This window comes from Asterias rubens, unplaced genomic scaffold, assembly GCF_902459465.1.
Source record: "Asterias rubens unplaced genomic scaffold, eAstRub1.3, whole genome shotgun sequence".
Classification (NCBI taxonomy): Eukaryota; Metazoa; Echinodermata; class Asteroidea; order Forcipulatida; family Asteriidae; genus Asterias; species Asterias rubens.
Genome location: NW_022985706.1, coordinates 199,898 through 227,631, shown reverse-complemented (window position 1 = coordinate 227,631; position 27,734 = coordinate 199,898). Strand labels below are relative to the sequence as shown.

The following is a 27,734-nucleotide window of genomic DNA, read 5'->3' as shown; positions in this document are numbered from 1 at the left end:
CTTTTCACCAGTTGCTGGTAGAAGGGTATGAGGGTGTGAAGATATTTTTCAACTCCTATTCTAATAGATGTTAAATTTGCATCGGGGATAAAGAATATTAATTTTGGTTTTTACCCATACACCGATGTGTATTAGCACTGTATACTCAGTACTTTCCCGAGTCCTGTGAAAAAATATCACTGGCATGTTACTCAGGTGGGATTCGAACCCACGACCCTTGCAATTCTAGAGCAGTGTCTTACCAACTAGACTACCGAGGTTGCCCGGCAGCTAGCTGCCGGGCAACCTCGGTGTATGGGTAAAAACCAAAATTAAAACTCCTATTCTGAATTATAAACTTCCTACATTGACTTAAACCTGTTTGAGGAGTCAAAAAAACTCCAGCGCCTCGAAACAGTTTGTACAAGAAATGCTTATTACGTCGTTACGCACGTCGCACGACAATCTGTAAATTATTTTAAACAAAAATGTGGTCTTACATGTAACATGAGAGAGAACTTGACAATTCAAACAAAAACAACAACAATCTTTCCATGAAAGGACTTAGTACTTCATGAAAACAATTTCATGAGCAGAGGAAACAATTTGAGTTTTTGATTTCAGGCATCCCAAATAATTTTGTACACTCACAATGAATTGTTGGACGCTCCCATTGTTTACCCACATAATCATGTTGTGTACTCAAAAATAAATTATTTATGCGCTTTAAAACATTTTTAGGCTCCTTAAATCATTTCCTGCCCTCTAAATATAATATTTCGTCTGCACGAATTTCAAGTGCACAATACAATTTTGAACGCACAAAATAATTTATTTCGAGTGCACAAATTTACTTCATTATTACACAAAAATGACACATGCCCAAGAGTAAAAGCACTCAAACTATTTCTTGACATGTGAATGTTTTCATCCCTTTAGGGTATCCGTTCAAGACAGATTTGTGACTGACAATCCTTGAGGTTATTTTGTAAAAAAACACAAAAACATTGACGATACTTCAAGGACATTTCCGCTCTACACAACTCTTTCCCGCTTCTTCGTATTCTTGTCTCGAGATCCACATCTGTTGGAAAGTTCCCTGCAAAAAGAAAAAAATCAGCTAAGTAAAGATATTTACAGATTGACTCGACATAATTATTATTTCTGGTTTATTATGCAGTGGGCTTCAAGACTTGTGTGTCTGGTGACTTGCATAAAAGTAAAAAATAAAAATATTAAAACACAGCGACCGAAAGCAGAATTGCTCAAGCATAAACAAGGATACAACATTACAAGTTTAAAAATACATATAAGTAAAAACCAAAAGAATTGACACTCTTAAAAAAACAAACTGTAATAGCCAGTGAGTTGTTAAGAAAACAGAAAACCACAGATAACAAGCTAACGCTAAGAGTAATATCAATATTTCTTGTTTACCAATTTATATTTCATTTGATCTCTGTGAAAAAAATCACAGGTATGTAACTCCGGTGGGATTCGAACCCACAAGTAATATGCCTGCGATTTTGTTTACAGAGCTCGAGAAAGTACTGATTGCTAACACACATCGCTGTAAATGAATAAAAACCAAAATTAATATTCTATATCCCTTGAACTTTGACCCTTGAACTTTGACCCTTGAACTTACTAGAGAAGCCAGGATGGATCCTCCTATCCAGGAGCTGAACCGTCTCTCTGTGGTTCCGGAGGGGGCAATGATCTTCAGACGCATGTTCTATTCAAAAAGCAAGAAAGCAAATAATGGGTTAAGCAAAGAAAAAATATGCTGAAGCAGAACCTGAATGCTGAACCTGTGACATATTGGTTTAAGGCACTCGACACTTTTTTTTTAAAGGAAAGTCGCCAGACACACAAGGCCTGAAGGCCACTTCAAGGTGTGGCCTACAATTGCCACCTACTCCTAGGGCTGAAACAGGGTTACCCCTTTTACAGTCCATGCATACAGATGTAGGCTTGGTACACACTACTGGTAATTACTCAAAATAAGTGTTGGCATTAAAACTAACTTGGTATTAACAAACAATGGAGAAGTATTGTTTGAAGCTTTGCATGGTGTGGAGAAATAGGAAGAAACTATAAATAAATAGTAAACTTGCGGGTACAACCACGTGTAAATCTCTTTTGAGTGAGTGTTGGCTCAGAGAAGAGCAGGTTTGGTCTTGACATTTCGAACAGAATACTCTGGTTGTTTCGAACAGTATACTCTCTCGTCTTCCTGAAGACGAGCAGAGTATACTGTTTGAAACGTCCAGACAAAACCGGCTCTTTTCAGAGCCAACACTCCCTCAAAAGAGATTTACACATGGTGGATCCCACAAGGTTACCATTTATTTATAGTTTCTTCATAAGCAACGGAGAGCTGTTAATAGTATAACACAATGTGAGAAATGTTTCCCTCTGAAGTAACGTAGTTTTTTGAGAAAGAAGTAATTTCTCAAGGAGAGGAATGAGAAGGCAAGGAGAGACACCGCAAAGCTAACCTCCATCTTGGTCATGCTCCACGTATCGAATAACAATAATGGATCCTAATAACCATTTTGCAAGTAGGAACCAGACTATTTAGTTCTTCCAGCCTCGGTTTGGAAACATTGATATCAATGGGAGAAATTCAAGATGGCTGCCCCGTGGTAAGGTCTATTTAGGATAAGGATTTAGCAACTAGCTTTTATTTTTTTTACCTGGGGTGTTTTATTTTGAAGTTCTCTCTGGAGTCGATCGATGAATCCATTCAACAAGGTATTTCCTCCAGTGACGATCACATTGCTGTACATTGCCTGTAAGCATTCAAAACATCAAACAGAAAATAATCAGAATAATATTTCCGAATCAATTTTTGTAGTAGTCGTGGAGGCACGATCAACCAAGTAGTTGAAAAAACGATAGTTGCGGCTGGACTAAGCAATCAATAGTCGCGACTTTGACACTACTCGCTCTAGTCACAAGGCTTAACTAGAGACTGAAAAGGTGAAGTACTTACAGCTCTGATGTCAGCATCTAAAAGTCCAATGCTAGTGCTAGCGACATGGCCCACACCAAGCATGGTATTGCCCTCAAAGCCCTGGAGAAACAAGAGTAGTAACCGATGTTATTAAACAATTAGAATCCATTTGCATTTATAACTATCCTAGCCATTATGCTGTGAGTCATGGAAGAAGCACACAACGAATGCATGGCCGACAAAGATTGTAAGATATTTTAGGACTGAAGCTGTGTAGGGACTTAAAAGCAGTGGACACTATTGGTAATTGTCAAAGACTAGCCTTCACAGTTGGTGTATCTCAACATATGCATAAAATAACAAACCTGTGAAAATTTGAGCTCAATCTCTCATCGAACTTGCGAGATATTAATGAAAGAAAAAAAAACACCCTTGTCACACGAAGTTGTGTGCGTTTAGATGGTTGATTTCGAGACCTCAAGTTCTAAATCTGAGGTCTCGAAATCAAATTCGTGGAAAACTACCTCTTTCTCGAAAACTACATTACTTCAGAGGGAGCCGTTTCTCACAATGTTTATACTATCAACCTCTCCCCGTTACTCGTTACCATGAAGGGTTTTCTGCTAATAATTATTTTGAGTAATTACCAATAGTGTCCACTGCCTTTAATAGAGGTTGTCCTAGAGGAGGAAGGCCAAAAAAGATACCACTATGCCTAGCTGAACACCCCCTTTTAAATACCCACTTCCGAATTCCATCTAAAAATCAAGTTAGATACAGCGGATTACAAACAAAGATAATCTCAGGAAAAGAACCATTGACATAAGTCAAGTTTAAGACTACACTTTAACCATTAACATAAATAACCCTTTTGCTACCCTTAACATTTGAACAAAGTTTGAGACCCCAACTAAGAGAATCAGTTGCAGGAAAACTACACAGTCATGATTCGAACCAGGGCCCAATTTCATGGCTCTGCTAAACGTAAGCACAGAATCGGCGCTTAGGGAAGCAGGGAATTCTGTGCTTACCGCAACCATATTTCACGGGTTAACGGCGAATTTTGGCTTATGCTCGTGCGTACTCCGCATTACTAGGCATTCTACGCTTGCAAGGCTAGCGCAGAAATTTGGTTTTTGGAGTAAGCGGGGAATCGTGATCGTAAGCACAGAATTCAGCGGTAAGCAGAGCCATGAGATTGTGCCCTGGCGTCCCTAGCTGGAAGGCAGCAGAGAAAGATAACCACAACGCCAACCTGACCACCCTTCTATATTCCTGCTTCAAAATTCTATCTAAAAATTAAGCTAGATGCACTGGATTAACATCCAAGTAATTACAGTAACAGAACCATACCATACATAGATATTAAAGAATATTTGAAAAAGAACACCAATAAATTCTACCAAAAAATCAAGCAACATCTAGATGCAGTGGATTAAAAATTAAACATTTAAGTTATCACGGTTACAAAACAATATATAGACATACACAAATATTTGAAAGGATACAATTAAATACACAAACTATCAAAAGTGATAGCATATACAAAACCAATTATAAATGGAAATACAGCAAAAGGAAGCTCCTTGTGTGTACATAACAAAAGTCAACAGAGTCAACATCAGCATTTGCAAATTCACATACAAATAAATAATGACAATTCAATAGGTGAAAATAGACAGATACAAGTCGCATATCAAAATGAAAAATCAAAGATAATTTGCAGATCACATAAAAATAAATAATGACAATTCAACGAGTGAAAATAGACAGATTCAAGTTGCACATCAAAATGAAAAATAAAAGATCATTTGCAAATTCACATAATAATAAATAATGACAATTCAACGAGTGAAAATAGACAGATTCAAGTCGCACATCAAAATGAAAAATAAAAGAGCATTTGCAATATCACATACAAATAAATAATGACAATTCAACGAGTGAAAATAGACAGATTCAAGTTGCACATCAAAATGAAAAATAAAAGATCATTTGCAAATTCACATAATAATAAATAATGACAATTCAACGAGTGAAAATAGACAGATTCAAGTCGCACATCAAAATGAAAAATAAAAGATCATTTGCAATATCACATAAAAATAAATAATGACAATTCAACGAGTGAAAATAGACAGATTCAAGTCGCCTATCAAAATGAAAGATAAAAGAGCCTTTACATTACAGGCATGTGAGTAACTATCCATGAAAAAAGAGGAAAAGATAAAACCGGGCAAGAAAAAAAAGAGGACAAGATTATATTCCTATACTTTTGTACACAGAAAGTAAAGTAATAAGAGGAAAATCAAAACCCCAAAAGATGAAATCAGCTAAAAAGAGGAAGTCTGACATGCCTGACATTAACAACAATAGTGAACACTCAAATATTGCAAAGCACCTGTATGATTACGCTCTACCGTGCCGTGCATTTACAACAAATACAACAAAATGCAGAGAACAAGTTAAAAAGCAAAAGAGCATACTGTATTCAAAAATTCACAATCAATAAATAATAATAAAAATAATAGGCATTCATATTGCACACCACCATAGATTCAAGGATGGTTTCAAGCAATTTCTCGAGTAATATTTAAGCGGGTACAGACCTTAACATGTGAGGGGTCGAACAGTCCCTCTGGAATACGGACTCGTTCCTCGGCAAATTCTTGATGGTAGCCGTTGGGGAAATCGTACAGGACAGAAGGAAGCTGATCGGCAGCGCTGAAGAGAGTGTGGAAGAAGAGACAACCATAAATCACTAAATAAAGACCAAAAATGCAATTCAATTCAGTTCAATTCATTCAAATATGATTTATTTCTATCACACAAAACCAATAAATACATGTAGAGGGAAATGTTCAATTCAATTCAGTTCAAATATAATTTATTTCCATAACACAAAAACAATTAATACATTACATACAAGTAAATGCACACTGTACAGTAATAAACACAAATACAAGAAATACAAAGATTAATGACAAAAACTGAAAGAAAATAATAAAATTCACATGGGGAGCAAAATAAAGGTTAATGCCCAAAGCACAGCTTATAATATGGGAGGCCTATAGACAAGTGAAGGCAAAAGGACCAAACAGACAACAAGCGGACAAAGTTATACACTTGCAGGAATTAACTAAAGGAGACAAAACAAAGTCACAACTATGATATTTGGTCTTTGGAAAAACGCCGGAGAAATAAGATCATAATAATGATCACTTACAAGACGGTAGATAAAAAATTATAAACAAAAATATATATTTTTTTTCAATAAATAAATAAATAAAACTGGATATGAAACAAGTAATTAATTACGGGATCTCTTGACAGATAAAGACTATCAATCATTTTATATATCTAGCGCTTTAGTCTGGTGCTCTTAAACTGCTCGGCCAGGAACCTCAAGAGAAAAGGAAAAACTTACTCTGGCTCATACGGTGTATCAGCAACTTGAAGCGTCGTGACCTGAAAGTCTTGCATTAACTGTTTGACCTTGTAGTTATGCCATGACTTCGTAACCTGGGGTACTTCTTTCCTCTTGAAGTTGGCAGGTGCGCCTTCCTTGACCGACTCCTGTGAACGCCAAATATAGAACAGGGTTAGGGTACGATATATATTTGGTTTGCAGTTACACCATGTGTTGATCTACTTGCCAGGTTCTTTAGAGAACAGAACCCAATTTCATGGCTCTGCTTACCGCCGAATTCCGCACTTACAATCACGATTCCCCGCTTACGTGCATGCGCCGAATTTCTGCGCTAGCCTTGTAGGCGTAGAATGCCCAGTAACGTTGAGTACGCACGCGCAGAAGCCACAATTCGCCGCTAACCCATGAAAAATGCTTGCCGTAAGCACAAAATTGCCTGCTTCCGTAAGCGTCGATTCTGTGCTTACGGTAAGCAGAGCCATGAAATTGGGCCCTGATGTCTTGCTTTACTCTACTACCGCAGAGCAGGCTTCTCAGTTCTGAAAATAACTGTCCTGCTTTTTAACTACTACCTCGGGTTAAATTTTGTCGCTAAACAAGCCTGTACTATCATCGTGTGGAGAACCCTGCTCCCTGGACGGAACTACTACAATAGCTTTAATTGACCCGTTGCACCACCGTCACACGTGGCGACTAATGCCAGGCTCACCATGTTGGTGGTCAATAGGTTTACGAGTAAACGCTGCGTCGCCTAAAATGCGCACTTCTCTGAATAACACACGTTTACATTGACCACCAAAATGGCACATATGCAAGATTACTCTGATGATGACGTCAGGTGAATTGGGTCAATAGTGGATCTTTGAAAACTTCAATCTTGGGGGGTGATTTCTTGACAATCAATAACTAGACAATGACTAGAGCAAGCTAGTCGAAAACGATATAAGATTAAGAGTGCTTTTCAACACTGAACTAGCTAGCCTGACGACTTGCCTTGGAAGCTATAAGGTATGGGGGAACCACGTCTATTTTCATCTCGTCAGCAAGCTAGTCGAAAACGATATAAGATTAAGAGTGCTTTTCAACACTGAACTAACTAGCCTGACGACTTGCCTTGGAAGCTATAAGGTATGGGGGAACCACGTCTATTTTCATCTCGTCAGCAAGCTAGTCGAAAACGATATAAGATTAAGAGTGCTTTTCAACACTGAACTAACTAGCCTGACGACTTGCCTTGGAAGCTATAAGGTATGGGGGAACCACGTCTATTTTCATCTCGTCAGCAAGCTAGTCGAAAACGATATAAGATTAAGAGTGCTTTTCAACACTGAACTAACTAGCCTGACGACTTGCCTTGGAAGCTATAAGGTATGGGGGAACCACGTCTATTTTCATCTCGTCAGCAAGCTAGTCGAAAACGATATAAGATTAAGAGTGCTTTTCAACACTGAACTAACTAGCCTGACGACTTGCCTTGGAAGCTATAAGGTATGGGGGAACCACGTCTATTTTCATCTCGTCAAAAAGCTCTTTACACTGCATGGTGACAAAGTCTCCAGCTAGTGGACTCTTAACAATACCTGTGAAACAAAGGAACACAAAACAACTGTAAGTAAAGGTGGGGTCATAGATTTGTAAGCGTAATACTGATTTAGAGAAAGAAAAAAATACAAGAAAAGTCACATGTGAAAATTTCAGTTGAATACAGTGTCTACTTGGGGGGTTGATTGGTTTGAGGGAAGGGGCCGATTTGGAAGTGAATGGTGATGTAAATCTATTATCACTACTGTACCTGCGTCTTGTGTGTTCTATGTCACGCGCCAAGTTTGCTTGAAGATAAATACGTTATCACACGCGCGCTCGTGGAAATACAAAAAAAATATAGCGCGTCTCTGTTGATTGGTTTGAGGGAAGGGGCCCGTTTGACCACAAATGCCACACCTACCTTGTTGTAGAACATAACCTTCATGTACTGGGGTAGCTGTAGTGTGTGTTGCTCCGCTGTCTATGACCAACCCTGTGGAACGTATGTTGGCAAAACTGATGCGTTACAGTTAAGGTTTGGTAATAATATTGTCAAAAACTACGTTACCTCAGAGGGAGCGGTTTCTCGTATAGTTTTATACTATCAACAGCTCTCCATTGCTCAATACCAAGTAAGTTTATATGCTAATAATTAATTTGAGTAATTACTAAAAGTGCGTTTAAAGGAACATTACAGAATTGGTTTATGTTAACAAAACAGTTGCTGGCAGTGTAAGCACTTTATGTAATCCACCATACAAAACCTGTAGACGTTCAAGATCGATCGGCCATCTGGGTCACGAGAGAATAGTGAAAAACCGATCACAAGTTTTGCCAAAATAAAAGTGAACAAAACGCTCACTGAGCGATAAACTCCAAACGTGAAGTTAGATTATTTATTTCTCATCAAATATGACATTACAGACAGAAATATTTCAAGGGATGTTTTCAATTAACATCATCATTAGACCGTGTAAGTTTTATGAAAAATCTGTGATCTTCACGATTTTTGTTTCTTACCAATTCTGTAATGTTCCTTTAAGGTATTATCCAAAAGAATCACAATTCACGAATTAGTGGAATTTTAAAGGATACGCAGTAAGAACAGCATTCTTGCACAGGAAGAAAGCTGGAATGCTGTATTTCTCAAACATGACTTCAGTCAGTTTCTCTCTCTTGTGTCTTGTGTTCCACTGCAAACAAAACAAAAAGAAAACAACTATTACTCAGACCTCATCAGCACTTCGTTATTCCCTTACTCCCAATTTTTTAGGGTTTTATGGCTGAGTGGTTTAGAGCATCAAATTCAAGTTCTGGTGGTTAAGTCATCAGTATGTGGGTTTGAATCCTGGTCATGACACTTGTGTCTTTGAGGAAATGCTTTACTATAATTGCTTCTCTTCGCCCAGTGGTATAAATGGGTATCTGCGAGGGTAGCGGTTGATATTGTGTATGAAAAACCTTTGGAGCGCCAAGGCGGCTCAGGGCTGTATACTCCCTAGGGAGGTGAGAAATATTAAAGGAAAGTTATTGGCCCAAAGACCAGGGCCTAATTTCATAGTGCTGCTTAGCGGTCGAATTTGTGCTTACTGTGCGATTTACATTTCATAGCGCTGCTAACCGCAAGCACACGTTAAGGCGTGCTAACCTTCTAGTGCTCACTGCACGAAAACAAATGACGACACAATGCAAATCCATGGTGAACATGCAATATCGCCACCTAATTTTTCTGCTAACCTGTGAAATAAGCTTGCACCTTAGCAAATATTTCTGCTACAGTAAGCACGTAAACTTGCCTACCGTAAAGCAGCGCTATGAAATTGGGCCCAGGGCACTATAAAGCACATCGATACGGTTATTGTAAAAAATGCGCTAAGTTTTAAATATTTATTATTAAATTATTCTATGAAGTAGACTTTATTCATAAATGATTTGCTGCATACTTACTGGGGGTTCTGACATTAGTACTGGATGCTCGGCGGAATCTGACTGGATGTATCTTTTATAGGTGTGGTCCAAGAGGGCACCATACATATCCCAATCATCAACTAGAAAATGAAAAGATTAGTACGTCAATTACGGCAATTAGTATGTCATCAAAATGAATCAAATGTTCTGTTGTAGTTTGAAGGTACATGTATTAGAATGGGTTGGTAGAGCTGACAAAATAGTGACAGACAGTGTTCATGTTTTGTGTGATCAACCAGTACATGAAATAACAAGAGTTATTGGTCCCTAATTGTAGTTCCCTGCTCTTCCCTCTCCCACCATGTTTCCTGTCCTCCCCCAATCTACCCTACTCTCTCATCTATTCTTCACATGTTTCTTATTGTATCCAAACCTTTATGTCAGTCATCATCAGTCAGGACCAGTGCTTTAGTTGCCATTATTTAGCATGTATGCCTTCATGTAGTTCTGTTCAACCTATTTTTTTTATTTTGTTTTTCCTATTACTATAATCTTATTTGCAATTACATGTATTGGTGTTGTTCTTTATGAAATGGCCGAATAACTAATAACAATTATAATAAAAGGGAGTTCGCGTGGCTACTTACTCATGCCGTCCTTCAGGGGGTTTCCCATTTCAACGCCAGCCAGGGGAACTGAGAGTGAGTTTATGTCTACGATGTATTTCTTCTTTCCATCCCTGATGGATCCCGACGATAATCCGTCAAGATCCAAGGACTCTGTTTCTTTGTTGTCTAAGGAACCCAACGGCGTCGAGATCTCCGCCTGTGAAAGAAAACATAAATTGTTTCAAGGCAATGGACACTTTTGGTAATTACTCAAAATAATTGCTAGTGCGAAAACTTACTTGATGTTGCGCAACGTAGAGCTGTTGAAAACTTCATTGTGAGAAATGGCTCCCTGTGACATGTCTGAAGTGCGGTAGTTTTTGGCAACAAGGTAATTTTTCACTCAAATATTAAAAGACTTCAGACCAGAAGCCTTTTATTAGGCATCTGAAACACACAAACTTTGTGCAGCAATGGTGTTTTTCTTTCATCATTTTCTTGCAACTTTTGTTTCCCGTTATGCAAAGAGCTCTGTTGATTTCAATCCCCCTTGCCCTTGCAAAAACCTCAGAACAATGCGTCCTCAATTTGGGAGTCAAATCTTTTGTGAGCGATTTTGGGAAAGTTGCGCACAGGATAGGCGTGTGCCAGTGTCCTACATGTTGTGCAAATGGTTCATCTGTTTGGTGATCACGTTTGAAATTGATGGCAATAAAAGCAAAAATCTGTTTTTTTCCAGATACAATCGTTCTATTGATTTTTAAATCAACAGCGAGCATTTCAGACAAAATCATTTCACAGGATGCTTACCACCATCAAGTACATGTAAGCTTTCAAGGTAGGAATTAAAAAACCTGTATTTTTTGGGGTTTTTTTTTTTTTTGGGGGGGGGGTGGGGTGTCCAACCTCTAACGATTGCCTACCTTCGGAGAGTCTTCTCCTGCATAGCCAGCTCTGAGTGAATATGATCCAACATCGAACACAAGAGCTCCCACCTCATCTGAACAAAAGAAGTAAAGTTTTAGACATCTTAAATTTGATACCTTTGATAATGAACCAACTCACACATTTCAAATTACACTCTTTATTTTTTTGCTGAATATCATCAACACCCGTTACAGTTTTACACGTAAGTCTTGTAAAACAAAATAATAAAGTTAACCAAGATGAAGAACTCTAGTTCCAAATTCTTAATTTAAATTTAAAAGATTTGTCCTACTCACTACAGTACACTATCTAGCCACGCAAGTTCAACATTCCACAGAGATATTTTTTGCCTGTCAATCCACCTGACACGAGTCAGTGTGTCTCTAGGGAGTTGATAACAACTGCCTTGACGGATAACTTTCCATATGGCGCCAACACCTTTTCACTCATTTTTACAAAAAGGGATATCTCATTGAGGTAAATTAGATACTATATTATTTCATATCGAATGAAAAAGTGGTGGCACCATATGGAAACTTTTCCGCCTTGACCGGGAATGACGTATCATATAATTTATACATGACATAGATTATAGAAATGGCAGACAATATTTCTGTGAACTATAGTCAGAAAGACTAAAAACTAATGAATGAACTGAAAACTTTGAAAGAAAAGGGTACAATAGTCCAATGGGGCCTACTACAAAACAGTAAACTCAAATAAAACTTTTAAAAGTTTAACTTTAAAAAGTAGTTTTGTAGTTTTTACAATTTAATTTTAATTAATAAGCTTGGATCGAAAACCTGCTTGGTTGACACAAATCAGGAATATAAACAATAACAAGACAACAAATTCCAATTTCAAAATGATAAAAACAATAAAATAATGTGGAAAATGAAACTGATTATAAATAATTACAATTACATGAATTAGGCCTAGGCCTATTTTTATTATAAAAAAATGAGCGCATTTTTATAAAAAATATTAAGCTTTTGAATCAACCCTAAATGCATATTTCACCTACTTTAGTTTAACAAAAGCCAGGGGTGCGTTTTTCTTAGGGAAGTGGCCTAAATGCGAAGAGACAAGTTGTAAAAAAAAAAAAAACTCAAACAAATCATGTATGTAGGGTCCTACTACTTGCCGTCAACTCGCCGTCAACTCACTTGCGCCGTCAACTCGCCGTCAACTCCTCCAATATACATTTAAAATCCACAAAAGAAGCATAGAACTGTAAAGTATCAGCTCAAAGAGCATTCGCGTAAGTTTTAGGTCATATTTCGGAATAAAAATTGATTTTTTTTCTCGTGAAAAAAAATTCTCGAAGCCAAAAAACTGTCGGCCGCAATCTTGCTTTTTCACAATGATTAGTCTTGGCCCAAGATGTCAATGATTGGTACTTTTTTTTTATCAACACAAAGTCGTTTTTGTGAATGAATTTGTACCGAATACCATGAGAAATATGTAGTTTAGCCCAGACTTAACACTTCCGTGCCCCCTTTTATAGATTTTTCATGTAAATTTAATGAGTTGACGGCACGAAAATGAGTTGACGGCGAGTTGACGGCAAGTCGGCGAGTTGACGGCAAGTAGTAGTAGGACCGTGTATGTAGCCTGCTATTTATCACGATACTGGTGCAACGCAAATGAACATAGACGCACGTTGACGCCGAATGTGTGTCAGATTCCAGTATTATTGTGAAACCTGAACTCTTTTTAGGCCACAATTGAGACTAAGGTTAATCTTACCTCCTCCGTAAACGCCTCCACTCATTCTCAGCAGCGATTTGGACTAATAATGTCCCTGTCTCAAATTGGAACACGCTATTTTACACAAAAGCAGCGCCACAGTCCTGCATAAAGTGAAATATTTTATTTCTGACAATAGGTGGCGCTATTCCCTTTGTCCAGTAAAAAAATCCAAGTGCATGCTTCACACACACACAATAACAATTCATGCAACATGCAATTTCTTCAAAGTACTTTAAAAATACTATAAAGTCTAACTGCTTCTTGAAAACGAAACAAATGTATTTTATGACAACTAAACTTTAGATTTATATTCAGTTTTGGGTAGGTTAGCCTTCTGGAATTTGTGCTTATAACCCAGAAAGTATCACCCGAAAAAGTTTTGTTTTCCTTCCCCACACCGACTTGCTGCCAGTTTTCATGAAGAACCCTCCACCATACAGCCAAATAGGACCTACTTTATTAAAGCCTACAATTATAAAGTCTTATCAGGGCCCAATTTCATAGAGCTGCTAAGCACAAAAATTTGCTTAGCATGAAATTTCTTCCTTCATAAAAACAGGATTACCAACCAAATTTCTACGTGATTTTCAGGATAAGCAAACAACAGCTGAATACCAGTAGCAATCAATATGTAACAAATGGACATTTGGTTGGTAATCCTGTTTTTATCAAGGAAGAAATTTCATGCTAAGCAAGTTTTTGAGCTTAGCAGCTCTATGAAATTGAGCCCTTGTGTTAAAGCACAGAGCCCTCACTTTGTGATAACTATTCATAATTTACACATTAGTGCTTCAAAAAAGTTGTGGATTTCGGGGTTTACAAATGTTTGCCTATTTAGTTTAGTGCACCCATATGTCAGTAAACGTACTCTTCTTAGGTCAATAATTTATGCTTGCACATTTTGAATGTTGATCATCTATTGAATTTAATATTTGTTGACACGACTGTGGCCAGCAAAATAACTTTAAAATGTTTGATAATAATTGTAACAAGTGTACATTTATTGCATAATTCTTTTTTTATATTCATACTTTGCATGTCAATTCACATTTGTTACAGTTATAATTCTTTATAAATTATACTTTCATTGTGATTAAAAACATCAAAATACCCTTTTAAAAAGGAAACTAAAAGAAGGCCCATATAACATAAGTATAACAATTCAATACTATTATATTCATGATATAAAATCTCAATAACTATGATCAATATAAAATCTCAAATTAGCACCAGAAGTAAAATAGAACTTCCATTTTGTTCAAGCACACACAAATAACTGAACTTTTAATTTTATTTGCAAGGTTACATAATAAAATATGTATGTAGTACTGCATCAAGGTTTCAGTTATAAAATCTTAAAATACTTTTTACAAATTTGACAGTTTTTAATGAAGTAAAGCAAAATGGGCAAATAAAAGGGGAAAAGAGATACATAGAAATAAAAATAGTTAATACAGAACATTTATTCCAGCTGTGACAAAATGCTCACTCACTGTTGGAAACAAATTTCCTTACATTTTTCTTTCTCTAAAAAAAGAGAAACAAACTCAATGTAAAAGAAATTGACTTCAGTAATAAATGGCCCCATTATTAAACATGAATAACTTTGTTGATCCGCTCACCCTTGGTGGGCTTCCAAAAAATGGATATATACTCAACCAATCAGAATTAGGGGTCCAAGTTTGCTGGAGAAGATGGGAACTTTAAAGCAGTGATTTCAGTTTTCTATGGCGCAAGAAAAAGCTGTTACGCTGAGAAGTGGAAGACATACACTGTGGCAGCTTAAGATCAATCAAACAAATAACCAGAACTAAATATAACGCAAGGTCTATTAAAGGCAGTGGACACTATTGGTAATTGTCAAAGACTAGCCTTCAAAGTTGGTGTATCTCAACATTATGTATAAAATATAACAAACCTGTGAAAATTTGAGCTCAATTGGTCAACGAACTTGCGAGATAATAATGAAAGAAAAAAACAACCATGCGTTTAGATGGTTGATTTCGAGACCTCAAGTTCTAAATCTGAGGTCTCGAAATCAAATTCGTGGAAAATTACTTCTTTCTCGAAAACTATGGCACTTCAGAGGGAGCCGTTTCTCACGATGTGTTATACCATCAACCTCTCCCCATTACTTGTCACCGAGAAAGGTTTTATGTCTTTAAACAGTGATTTCAGTTTTCTATGGCACAAGAAAAAGCCGTTACGCTGAGAAGTGGAAGACATACACTGCCGCAGCGTAAAGATCAATTAAACAAATAACCAGAACTTAATATAACGTAAGGTCTATGAAATCAAAAGATGTACACATGATTTTCAAAAAGATGAATACATAGACATGTACATGTACGTTTTGTAGTAACTGTTAAAGTATCAAAGCTTGATCATAAGTATTGTTCGAAGCTTTGCATGGTGTGGAGAAATAAGAAGAAACTATGAATAAATATAGTGAACTTGCTGGTACAACCGTATGTAAATCTCTTATGAGTGAGTGTTCGCTCAAAAGAGCCGCTTTGGTCTTGACGATTCGAACAGTACATTCCACTCTGTTTTCCTGAAGACGAGCAGAGTATAGGCCTACTGTTCAAGACATTGAGACCATACCGGCTCTTTTCAGAGCGAACACTCACTCATAAGAGATTTACATGGTTGTACCCGCAAGTTCACTATTTATTTATAGTTTCGTCTTAAGCTTGATCATCTTCATCATCATTTCTATACATGTGTACTGTTCAGAAACCTCCTCTAAAGTACAGGAACTTACGATTCTCTCACAATTCTCTTAAAAATATGCAGAGGCATGTAGGCCTAGGTAGTTTTAAAAACAAGAAAATTATGCAATTGCTGTTCTCTGGTCATTTTGGATTTTTTTTTTTAATATTGAAAAAGTTAATTAAAACCCTAATTGAAACAATGTACCTCTTTACATCCATCAGGCTTCATCCCTTAAATCCTTCAAAGCCATGTTAAAAACTCATTTATTCTTATGCTAAGCTAAGTTATTATTATTTGTGTTTATTCGTAGTTTCTGTACATCGCTTTGTAACTTTTGTAAAAGGCGCTTTACAAACACTATTTATTATTCTTGTTATTATTTAAACTAGTACAGCATAAACATTGACGCAAACACTTAATGCAGCATCCAAGTTTTGATCCTCTTGCTTGTTACACTAACACTCATTGGCACCAGTTTAATCCGATTTATTTCATTTAGAAAAAGGCAGTGATTAAAAATATTATTCTGAAAAAAATTGCAATATTCATTTTTGGCAATTGTTAAATTAAAAAGTTGACATGCACGGCACCCCACTGCTTTGAAGAACATGTAAACAGTATTCTTTGGTCTGTTCAACCATGGATGGTTCCATACATAGGAATACAATATAGAACACAGAAAATGCTGAGGTCAAATGTCAACTCATTTTGTGGAGCTTGATGGAGCTCTCCTGTAAATGTGCTAAGCAGAAACTTGCTAAGCAATTTTATTATTTTCTCTTCAAGCAGCTCTATGAAATTGGCCCCTGGGTAATGGAGGCTTTTAAATGCCTCCCATTATCGACTCCTCGTGAAGTTATCATATCTGTTGAGCTCCTTACTCCAGCTTCTTCGCCGATTTTCCAATCCTGGCGTCGGCATTCCTCGTTACGATCAGAAGAAATACACTCGCCAGGGACATGATTTCCAGATACATCAGAACGACTCCCCAGTTGTACATCTCAGCGAGGTAGGTTAAGGGAAACCCTGCCAACAGGACGCCAACTAAGAGAAAACAAAAAGATATCAAATCTTGCAGATCAACCTATAAATGTGTGTTAAAGCTCTGTACATGGGATTTAAGGCATTGCATGGTGAGGTATCAATACATATTTAGTTTGCGGTAACACCATGTGTGTGTGTCTACTTCCTCGCTGGGTATACATTTGTACAAGTTCTCAAAAGAACATGTAATCTACCTAGCAAGTAGATACACACATGGTGTTACAGCAAACCAAACATACAAGCTCTGTACACTTCCCAGAGTCTTTTGAAAACAAATAGAAGGACAACAAATCTGTGCAGTTTTAATCAAGACCTTGTCACACTTAGTCCGCCAGGTTAACCAGTGGATAAGTACCGTCCCAGGACAAGGTTTTTTACCTGCTGTTAAAGTACCTTGTGTCAATTGGGATGTCGGAGAAAACATGGGAGAAGTTCACAGTGCCAGGGGGTACACTTGTTTACAAACTGCAGAAACTAGAACATGTGGCTGCTAATCCTAAAGCCTTCTGATGATAGGCGATCACTCATAAACAAATAAAAAAATACCTACCATTGCAAGCCATGCCAGCAAAAGCATGCGAGGTACCGGAGAGGTGAGCTGGAGCATTCTCAATGGCTACAACACCATACACAGAGAAGCAGCTGTACTGACATACACCCATCACAAAACTGATCAGCAGAAGGAATACCTAAAAAACAATAATGGGAAGCTGTGTTAACCCTCCTACTATTTGACCATTCAATATTATCCACTGTGGTTTGGAATGAAAGATAAACTATGCCATCCTACAATCATGTTGTGAATGCATACACACTATAGTCAACCCTCCTACTGTCTGACCTTTCAATATCATCCACTGTTCTTTTGAACGATGCCAGCATGCAATATGATATCATGTTGTGAATGCATACACGGTTTATAGTCAACCCTCCTACTGTCTGACCATTCAATATCATTCACTGTTCTTTTGAATGATGCCAGCATGCAATATGATATCATGTTGTGAATGCATACACGGTTTATAGTCAACCCTCCTACTGTCTGACCATTCAATATCATCCACTGTTCTTTTGAATGATGCCAGCATGCAATATGATATCATGTTGTGAATGCATACACGGTTTATAGTCAACCCTCCTACTATTTGACCATTCAATATCATCCACTGTACTTTTGAATGATGCCAGCATGCAATATGATATCATGTTGTGAATGCATACACGGTTTATAGTCAACCCTCCTACTGTCTGACCATTCAATATCATCCACTGTTCTTTTGAATGATGCCAGCATGCAATATGATATCATGTTGTGAATGCATACACGGTTTATAGTCAACCCTCCTACTGCCTGACCATTCAATATCATCCACTGTACTTTTGAATGATGCCAGCATGCAATATGATATCATGTTGTGAATGCATACATGGTTTATAGTCAACCCTCCTACTGTCTGACCATTCAATATCATCCACTGTACTTTTGAATGATGCCAGCATGCAATATGATATCATGTTGTGAATGCATACACGGTTTATAGTCAACCCTCCTACTGTCTGACCATTCAATATCATCCACTGTTCCTTTGAATGATGCCAGCATGCAATATGATATCATGTTGTGAATGCATACACGGTTTATAGTCAACCCTCCTACTGTCTGACCATTCAATATCATCCACTGTTCTTTTGAATGATGCCAGCATGCAATATGATATCATGTTGTGAATGCATACACGGTTTATAGTCAACCCTCCTACTGTCTGACCATTCAATATCATCCATGATAGATAAAGTAACCCAGCTTGCACTGATATCAAGAATCAAAGTCTGTTTGAATGTTTGGTTCGAATCATTGCCAGGTCATGTCTTGAAAATTGTGTCCTTATTAAATGACTAATAAAAAATTATGCATTGACAAACAGTTCTCATAACATAGATATTTTTATTTTAAAAAAATGAAATGAAAATAACTCTTAGTTTCTGTTACCTGACTCGTTTCCAAATTAACCTCAGTCCTGAACATGTGTATAAAAAGTAGATTGACAGCCTCCATGATGAGGAACCATATAAATCGAGGGCTCCCTTTAGATTGTTTGCTTGCCTGTGGGAAAGAAAATAAGAAATCCAAATTATAATTACATCTATGGTGGAGTGTCGTAGCTGAGGTGTCAAGTGCACTGGAGTTCTGGTGTTTCTGTTCGCCGCAGAATGTGGGTTTGAGTCCCGGTCTTGACACTTTGAAATCACAAATACATGTGGAGTGTCGTTACTGAGCGGAAAGCGCACTGGACTCGTGCTCTGGTGTTTCGGTTCAGCAGAGTGCAGGTTCAAGTCCCGGTCTTTGCACATTTAAAATAACAATGTTGAGTGTCGTAGCTGAGGTGTCAAGTGCACTGGAGTTCTGGTGTTTCTGTTCGCAGCAGAGTGTTGGGTTTGAGTCCCGGTATTGACACTTTAAAATCACAAATACATGTGGAGTGTCGTTACTGACAAAACAGATACAAATTATCTTTCAGTTTCCTGTCAAAGTCACCCACGATAATATGAGTCCCCCGGTATCATAAATGAGACTTAATTGAATCTTACATGTATATTGGGAATAATAATAAATTTACCCTGGCAATAAGTTTATCAGTGACATAGCCAGACGCTATGCTTCCTACAATCGCCCCGATGGAATAAGAACTCATAAAGGCACTCCCTGAGGGGATAAAAAGGAAAAGAAAGAAGTTATTTTTGCACGCTCTCTTATGCAAAAAGGGCCTTATACATCGTCCAATTTCAATCTCAAAATTCAAAATAAATCTTAACATTTCAGCCCACCAACAATACAGCCGTCGATTTCACCAAACTCTTCCTAACTAAGGATTAATCTTAGGACTTTAGGATGAGTTAAGTTCCGTATCCATACACGTAAGGACGCATAGTACCCATTCTAACTCGTCCTATAATTAACTCGAGATAGGATTAATCTCAGCGTTTCGTGAAATTGGCTGCAGAGCTTACTAGTTATTCTGTGTTTTTTGATTTATTAATAGTTTGCGTTTTAGTTGTTATCAAATCTTTATCCATCCTTTTTGTTAGCTTGCAATGGTAGATATAGATTGAAATAAAATAAAGTTTGAAAAAAGTCAGGCAAGCAAGTATGCTTTTGAGTCAGGATCACGGACTTTGGGGAAGTGGGTTCCAGTGTGAAAGTTTATATTACAACTATTTTACAGATAACAACTACAAATGGGTGAATAGACACCAAGCTGGAACCGTAGGCAAGCAGAATAAAAACACAAAACAGTGGATTTGAAAAGGACTATAGCCCGAGACATTACGTATTTAAAACAACTGCAAGGATTGCCAACTCACCAACTGTGTTGTCGAATCCTACTTCCTGTATAAGAAATAGCTGTCCCCAGTCCATGATGCCATAGGATATATGGGCATTTAGTAAGAATAATATGCTCACAATCCAAAGAAATGGGCTTGCGATGATGTCACGGGTTGTAGCAGAACTTTGCACCTTGGCAGGTCCTATCAACGATTAAAAACAAACATAACTTTGTTTTTACTTTTCCACAAATAATAATAAATTTTCATATAGCGCTTTATCACAGCCCGACATTATTACCCCTGGTCACTGGCCCCTTAAATCATTCCTTAAACCATCTCAGCTCACTGGGGAGTATACAGCCAGTGCTGCGAGTTACCGCGCTCCCAAGCTAATCATTCACATAGACCATCTCTGCCCTCACAGGTAACCATTTATCCCTGGGTGGAGAGAAGCAATGGTTAAGTGTCTCGCTCAAGGACACAAGTGTCACGACCGGGATTTGAACCCAAATCCTGATGAACCACCAGGGCCCAATTTCATAGCGCTGCTTAACGGTTAGCAAATTTGCGTGCTTACTGTAGCAGAAAAATTTGCTCAAGCCTTAGCATATTTCACAGGTTAGCAGAAAAATTGGGCGGCCATATAGCGTGTTTACCGTGGATTTGCATTGTGACGTCATTTATTTTCGTGCGGTAAGCATCGGAAGGTTAGCATGCCTTTTCGTGTGCTTACGGTTTGCAGTGCTATGAAATAGAAATCGCAAAGTAAGCAAAAAATCGGCCGCTAAGCAGCACTATGAAATTGGGCCCTGAACTTGAGTCCGATGCTCTTATCTGCTCGGCCACAACACTCCCAAGAATGTGTATTATGCACTGTATACACTCAGTACTTTTCAAAGGCAAATCACATTAAATTTCAGCCAAATCCTGCACACATTGTCCCCCATTGTGGTGTATCCCACATAAAATAACAAATCTAAAACAAAATTGTTACACAAATTTCTGTGCTTTCAGATGCCTGAATTCTTTGTCAGATTCAAATACTACAGCGAGAAATTACGTTTTTTCCTAAAAAAAAAATGTCACTTCAGAGGGAGTAATTTCTCATTTTTCTATCAACAGCTCTCCATTGCTCGTTACCAAGTAAGTTTTTGAGCTAATACCAATTTTGAGTAATTACCAAAAGTGTCCAGTGCCTTTTAAATAACGCTTTGTAGGAATAAACATAACTGATGTACTTACCAACTTTATTATTCTGTGAATCTTTATCAGTCAGGGTTTGTAGGCCCACATCCTCTGGAGAATTTTTGATCATCAAGAACGACACGACAGCCCACACAATACCTAATATTGCTGAGTAGAGTCAAACCAAACGAGGGAGTTATCAAAACAATTTTATAAAATGGTTCTGGAAAAAAATGAATGATAACTTTCAAGAGGGGCCAGAATGTCAAATAAAGTTCTGTGATGTAGGCATTTTCCAATAGAGTCCTTACAAAAGTGGAGGCAAATTTCAAAGTCTTTTATAAACCTCGCGTTAACATGGGGTAACATGTCAGAATGGCTTTGCTATGGCACTGTTGGGCTGCCTGAATGTTATTTTTAGTAGTAATTTAAAAAAAAGTTGTATGAGTTAAAGACTGAAGAAGATAAATACATTGTAACAACCGAAATCACCTGGGTTTTTCTAAGTTAGGTTTCAGATTCAGTTTCTCGAAAAATAGCTCTATTTCAAAGAGAAATATTTCAATGGTTGATACCACTTTGAACTGCAAACTTTGATAAAGAACGGCTGAGAATATATTTTTTTTTAGTCCATCCCCTATCTCCCTGCCGTCGATTTCACAAAACTCTTCCTAACTTAAGACTAATCTTAGGACTTAGGACGAGTCCCAACCCTGCACTGTAGCATGCAGACCTTAAGATTAATCCTAAGTTAGGACGAGTTACTCGTCCTAACTCGAGATAAGACGAGTCCTAACTCTTTGTGAAATCGACGGCAGATTTAATACATGGTTGTATGTAAAACCTTGCTATTTAGTTATGTTAATTTTGGTTTTTACCTATACACCAATGTGTGTTAGCACTGTATACTCAGTACTTTCCCGAGTCCTGTGAACAAATATCACAGGCATGTTACTCGGGTGGGATTCGAACCCACGACCCTTGCAATGTGCTAACACACATCGGTGCATGGGTAAAAAAAACAAAATTAATATTCTTTATCCCCGGTGCAAATTTAACATCTCTTATATCGTTGCGATACCCGCTGCCAAAACATAGGATTCGACCTGCCTCTAGCTACCGGGCAACCTCGGTAGTCTAGTTGGTAAGACACTGCTCTAGAATTGCAAGGGTCGTGGCTTATATTTATTTATGGTTTGTTCTTATAGTCACACCGTACAAAGCTTCAAACATCACTAATCAACTGTAGCAACACCCTTACCTCCTGCGTCCATTGCACCTCTTAAGCTTCAAACATCACTAATCAACCGTAGCAACACCCTTACCTCCTGCGTCCCTTGCACCTCTTAAGCTTCAAACATCACTAATCAACCGTAGCAACACCCTTACCTCCTGCGTTCATTGCACCTCTTAAGCTTCAAACATCACTAATCAACTGTAGCAACACCCTTACCTCCTGCATTCATTGCACCTCTTAAGCTTCAAACATCACTAATCAACTGTAGCAACACCCTTACCTCCTGCATTCATTGCACCTCTTAAGCTTCAAACATCACTAATCAACTGTAGCAACACCCTTACCTCCTGCATTCATTGCACCTCTTAAGCTTCAAACATCACTAATCAACTGTAGCAACACCCTTACCTCCTGAGTTCATTGCACCTCTTAAGCTTCAAACATCACTAATCAACTGTAGCAACACCCTTACCTCCTGCATTCATTGCACCTCTTAAGCTTCAAACATCACTAATCAACTGTAGCAACACCCTTACCTCCTGCATTCATTGCACCTCTTAAGCTTCAAACATCACTAATCAACCGTAGCAACACCCTTACCTCCTGCATTCATTGCACCTCTTAAGCTTCAAACATCACTAATCAACCGTAGCAACACCCTTACCTCCTGCATTCATTGCACCTCTTAAGCTTCAAACATCACTAATCAACCGTAGCAACACCCTTACCTCCTGCGTTCATTGCACCTCTTAAGCTTCAAACATCACTAATCAACCGTAGCAACACCCTTACCTCCTGCGTCCATTGCACCTCTTAAGCTTCAAACATCACTAATCAACTGTAGCAACACCCTTACCTCCTGCATTCATTGCACCTCTTAAGCTTCAAACATCACTAATCAACCGTAGCAACACCCTTACCTCCTGCGTCCATTGCACCTCTTAAGCTTCAAACATCACTAATCAACTGTAGCAACACCCTTACCTCCTGCGTTCATTGCACCTCTTAAGCTTCAAACATCACTAATCAACCGTAGCAACACCCTTACCTCCTGCATTCATTGCACCTCTTAAGCTTCAAACATCACTAATCAACTGTAGCAACACCCTTACCTCCTGCGTTCATTGCACCTCTCCATCCATAGTCCTTTGCGACCACAGCGAGACAAATTGGTCCAAGCACTCCAGCCAAGTTAGCACTTGTAGAGAGAACACTCCACCAGAGGCCCAATTCGGACGGTAGAAACCACTACACAAAAGAAATAATAAGTTTACCAATGAATTTTAGTGTCGAACGGAAAAGAGCACCGGATTCAAGCTCTTGTGTTTCTGATCAGCAGGGTGTGGGTTCGAGTCCAAGTTGTGACACTTGTGTCCTTTAAAAGCAAGACACTTCACCCTTATTGCTTCATCCTGAGGATGAGGCGTAAAGCCGTTGTTCCAGTAAAAGAACCCAGTGCACTGATTGATCAATTGATTGATTAATTGATTGATTGATTACACTCATTGAAAAGAGAAGGGGTTCTTTTCAGTGTTCCTGGTTTGATTGGCTGCATGTCACGCCACAGCACCTTGGACAAATGTGCATAGAAGGGATCAAAGAAGGATTCCTAAAAAATTACTTGTTTAGTGAGCTAGCTCCTGGCAAGCGATCTATTAGATTTCCATGCCCCTGATATGAGGGTTTCATCAAACAAGACCTGAAATACATTGCTATCACCCCTAATACACTGGAACATCCAACCAATGAATTCGAGGCAAAAATTTCCATTAGGTCCAGACACACTTTGCATGTTTATATCTTTACCATATTTATTTTGGTTCTAACCCATATACACCAATGTATGTTAGCACTGTATACTCAGTACTTTCCAGAGTTCTGTGAAAACAAATCACAGGCACTTTACTCGCGTGGGATTCGAACCCACGACCAGTGCAATTCCAGAGCAGTGTCATCTATTATATCTTAACTATGTTAACCAACCTTTTTAAAGATTTTGGAGCAGCCAGGCCACCCTCCTCCTTGGGCTAGCCCGTTGAGAAACATAATTATCATGAACGCTACATTATTATATCTAAACCATATTCACCAACCTTTTTTAAGATTTTGGAGCAGCCAGGCCAACCCCCTCCTTGGGCCAGCCCGTTGAGAAACATAATGATCATGAAAGCGTTCATGGTGTTGAAGCTGGTAAACTGAAGGACGAGAAGACTTGCGATCATGAGACCAGTGGAGAACATGACACGAGCGCTGAGCTTGTCCGACAAGATACCACTGGCAAATTTACTGATTGTGTAGGCTAGTGAGATGCTACTTGTAATGGCACCTGCAGAGAGGGGAAACGGAATAAATGATCAGGTCTGACATTTCAAAAGCCTCCATGCTCCTGGTCGGTCATAGCCTTGATGCCCCTTGTTCCGTCCTCAGGACTCAGGCCTGATATACTTCACGGAGGCAACAGGCAACCTGCCTCCATGCCCCCTTGGTGTCTTTCAAATGCTCCAGTAGAAATTTACAAATTCCTCATCAGGGTGCCCTTTACAAAGGAGAAAATGCATTGGTGCCCTTGCCCTTCGAAAAACGAAGCATACAGGCCTGAGGAAGGTACTTCACGAAGGCAACAGAGACTCCTGGTCATTGCCTTGGTGCCCCTTGAAATGTTCTGCCTCGTTAACCCTTGAAGTTTTGCAGTTTCAGACCTGATACTTCACAGAGGCAATAAAGGTAACCATGTAACCGTCACAGGCCAAGTTCTGACTTGCAACTTGTACTATATTTTTTTCTGGTGGATTAGTTGACATTGTATGTTTTTTAAATCTCATTTTGAACTGTAAAAACAATAAAATTAAAATCCATGCTGCCTCAAAAAAAGGAAGCGATCAGGGGAAGCTATAATTTTTGTTTTACTCTGTCTTTGTTTACAAAATGATAAACTTCTCACCAAGCTCACTCTTGTTCATTCCTTCCTCTTCGATAACATACGGCATCAGGAATGAAAACGATTTTCTGTTGAGGTAGTAGAGAAAGTACCCAACGAATAGCGTTGAGTAAATCGAAGACCGCCATACCATGTAGGAAGCCATGGTCCCTCTAGAGTGTTAGAGTAATTTTATCTGAAACGAAAATCACCTGAAGAAAAAGAAAGAGAACAATTGATTTAAAGGCAGTGGACACTATTGATAACTACTCAAATTTTTTTTAGCATAAAACCTTACTTGGTAACGAGTAATGGGGAGAGGTTGATACTGATAGTGTAAAACATTGTGAGAAACGGCTCCCTCTGAAATTGAGTAGTTTTCGAGAAAGAAGTAATTTTCCACGAATTTGATTTCGAGACCTGTAGTTTAGAATTTGAGGTCTCGAAATCAAGCATCTAAAAGCATACGACTTCGTATGACAAGGGTGTTTTTTCTTTCATTATTATCTCGCAACTTCGATGACTGATTGAGCTCAAATTTTCACAGGTTTGTTATTTTATGCATATGTTGAGATACAGCAAGTGAGAAGACTCCAGGGTCTTTAAAAGATTTTGAAGTCCTGCATCTGTATGGAGTCAAAATACCATGTGACTGTACAATTATTATATTTACTGGTGTCCTGCTTTTATTTCTGCCAAGCAGAAAATTGTAAAGCTATATTTTCTGCTTAAACAGCTCTATGAATATGATTATTGCACTGTTTCAGTTCACCCTCTCTGGCATGCCTGGTTTCACAAAGTTGCTGGTGGTGTACGTATGTAGTTTGTATGGTAATACAGTGAGGGTTGTGTTTGCCCATCCATGCATGATATTGATAATTATGAAAGATGCAGTAAAAACTGGGGCGCTGTTAGACCCAGATGTCAAAATTTCGAAAAACTGAATCTAGCGCCCCAGTCACTGGGTCTAGGGCACCGACTCCTTTTTTGCGACATTTTGTCATTATCGATCGTACCGATAATTGTCGGTCGTATTAATGATTTTCGATAATGAAAAAATTTCGGAAAAGGAGTAGGGCCTACAGCGCCCCATCAGATACTGGGGTCTACCATGATAATGTAGCTACCACTACAGTACCAGCACCAGTAACAAATGAGGCACTCGGCTATATAAAAATTATTCCAAACCTTTGCTCAGACGCACTAGCTAGACAGACATTGTATTTTGTAGCAATAATAATGGATAACTTTCCGTATGGCGCCACCACTCTTTCACTCATTTTTAGAAAAAGGGATATCTCATTGAGGTAAATTAGATACTATATTATTTCATATCGAATGAAAAAGTGGTGGCGCCATACGGAAACTTTTCCATAATAATAATAAAACAATATTTATATAGCGATAAAACAGAATAGTTATGCGCAATAATATGAATAAACATTCCTCAAGAAGCGCTTAGCCTTAGGCGGGCAAAACAGCACAAACAGAAACCACAAAAAGGATAATTTAACTAGGCCCATCTATACTCTATCCAACTATATTTTTATAGGGTAAAGATAGTACAAAAACAGTAAACTTGCTTGCTTACCAATAAATAATATTGCACTCCACTGTTCTAACTTATCACCAAGTTGCTGCTGGTAATACCGCACTGCAAAGAGTGTTGAGTGCACGCTTTATACTAATTTATTTAGCTACCACGAAATACCAGCTGAATAAGCTCATGGAGCAATGCTCGGCTGTTATAATAAAATAATTATTACAAACCTTGCTCAGACCGGCAAAAACAGGTCACACAAAATAAAAACTACAGAAGAAAGGACAAGGCAAAGTTCAATTTCAAAGTAAACTCGAGGGGAGGGAAATCATATCTAAAGACACGTGTAAAGCATACAAACCGGCAAGTACTTGAATGTTGGGAATGTTGAATTGCATCACCATTGCACAAATCGGACGAGCGGTGTCAAACTCCAAAATACAACACTTTTAATGACATTACTTACCCACCCACTCGCGAAAAAAAACCGGCACTTGCCCATTTCCCAAAAATAAAACACACAGTTAAAGTAGCAGGGCGCCCTCAACAGTTTGAAGCTTCATAAAGTTACGGCAATCAACAAGGTTAAAAATAAGTTGAAATAGTCAGTTTACGACCGTCAACAACGGTCACAGTCAATCGTTGTTTTTTCCCACTTTGCTTAATATTTTCAATCTATTTT

The 27,734-nt window shown here is 38.2% G+C and overlaps 2 protein-coding genes across 4 annotated transcripts; both read right to left on the bottom strand.

Annotated features, from left to right (window-relative positions):
- Positions 1 to 315: 315 nt before the first annotated feature.
- Positions 316 to 13,210, bottom strand: LOC117305874 (actin-like protein 6B). The gene is made up of 13 exons (XM_033790758.1): positions 13,085 to 13,210; positions 11,332 to 11,408; positions 10,448 to 10,625; positions 9,840 to 9,940; positions 8,988 to 9,085; positions 8,314 to 8,408; positions 7,842 to 7,948; positions 6,366 to 6,514; positions 5,548 to 5,662; positions 2,978 to 3,058; positions 2,679 to 2,774; positions 1,628 to 1,714; positions 316 to 1,078 (listed from the first exon to the last, which is right to left on the bottom strand). The coding sequence occupies exons 1-13, from the start codon at positions 13,107 to 13,109 to the stop codon at positions 998 to 1,000; spliced, it is 1,290 nt and encodes a 429-aa protein (XP_033646649.1). The 5' UTR covers positions 13,110 to 13,210; the 3' UTR covers positions 316 to 997.
- A 2,004-nt stretch (positions 13,211 to 15,214) lies between these two features.
- On the bottom strand, positions 15,215 to 27,582 carry LOC117305867 (glucose-6-phosphate exchanger SLC37A4-like). Of its 3 annotated transcripts, none has more exons than XM_033790752.1 (10): positions 27,519 to 27,582; positions 25,537 to 25,724; positions 24,689 to 24,921; positions 23,708 to 23,843; positions 21,416 to 21,526; positions 20,210 to 20,374; positions 19,465 to 19,550; positions 18,837 to 18,950; positions 17,397 to 17,535; positions 15,215 to 16,846 (listed from the first exon to the last, which is right to left on the bottom strand). In XM_033790752.1, the coding sequence occupies exons 2-10, from the start codon at positions 25,676 to 25,678 to the stop codon at positions 16,680 to 16,682; spliced, it is 1,293 nt and encodes a 430-aa protein (XP_033646643.1). In that variant the 5' UTR covers positions 25,679 to 25,724; positions 27,519 to 27,582; the 3' UTR covers positions 15,215 to 16,679. The 3 variants fall into 3 exon arrangements, with proteins under 3 accessions (XP_033646643.1, XP_033646641.1, XP_033646642.1); XM_033790750.1 differs by having other exon boundaries at positions 27,414 to 27,564; XM_033790751.1 differs by having other exon boundaries at positions 27,424 to 27,564.
- Between the last annotated feature and the right edge of the window lie 152 nt (positions 27,583 to 27,734).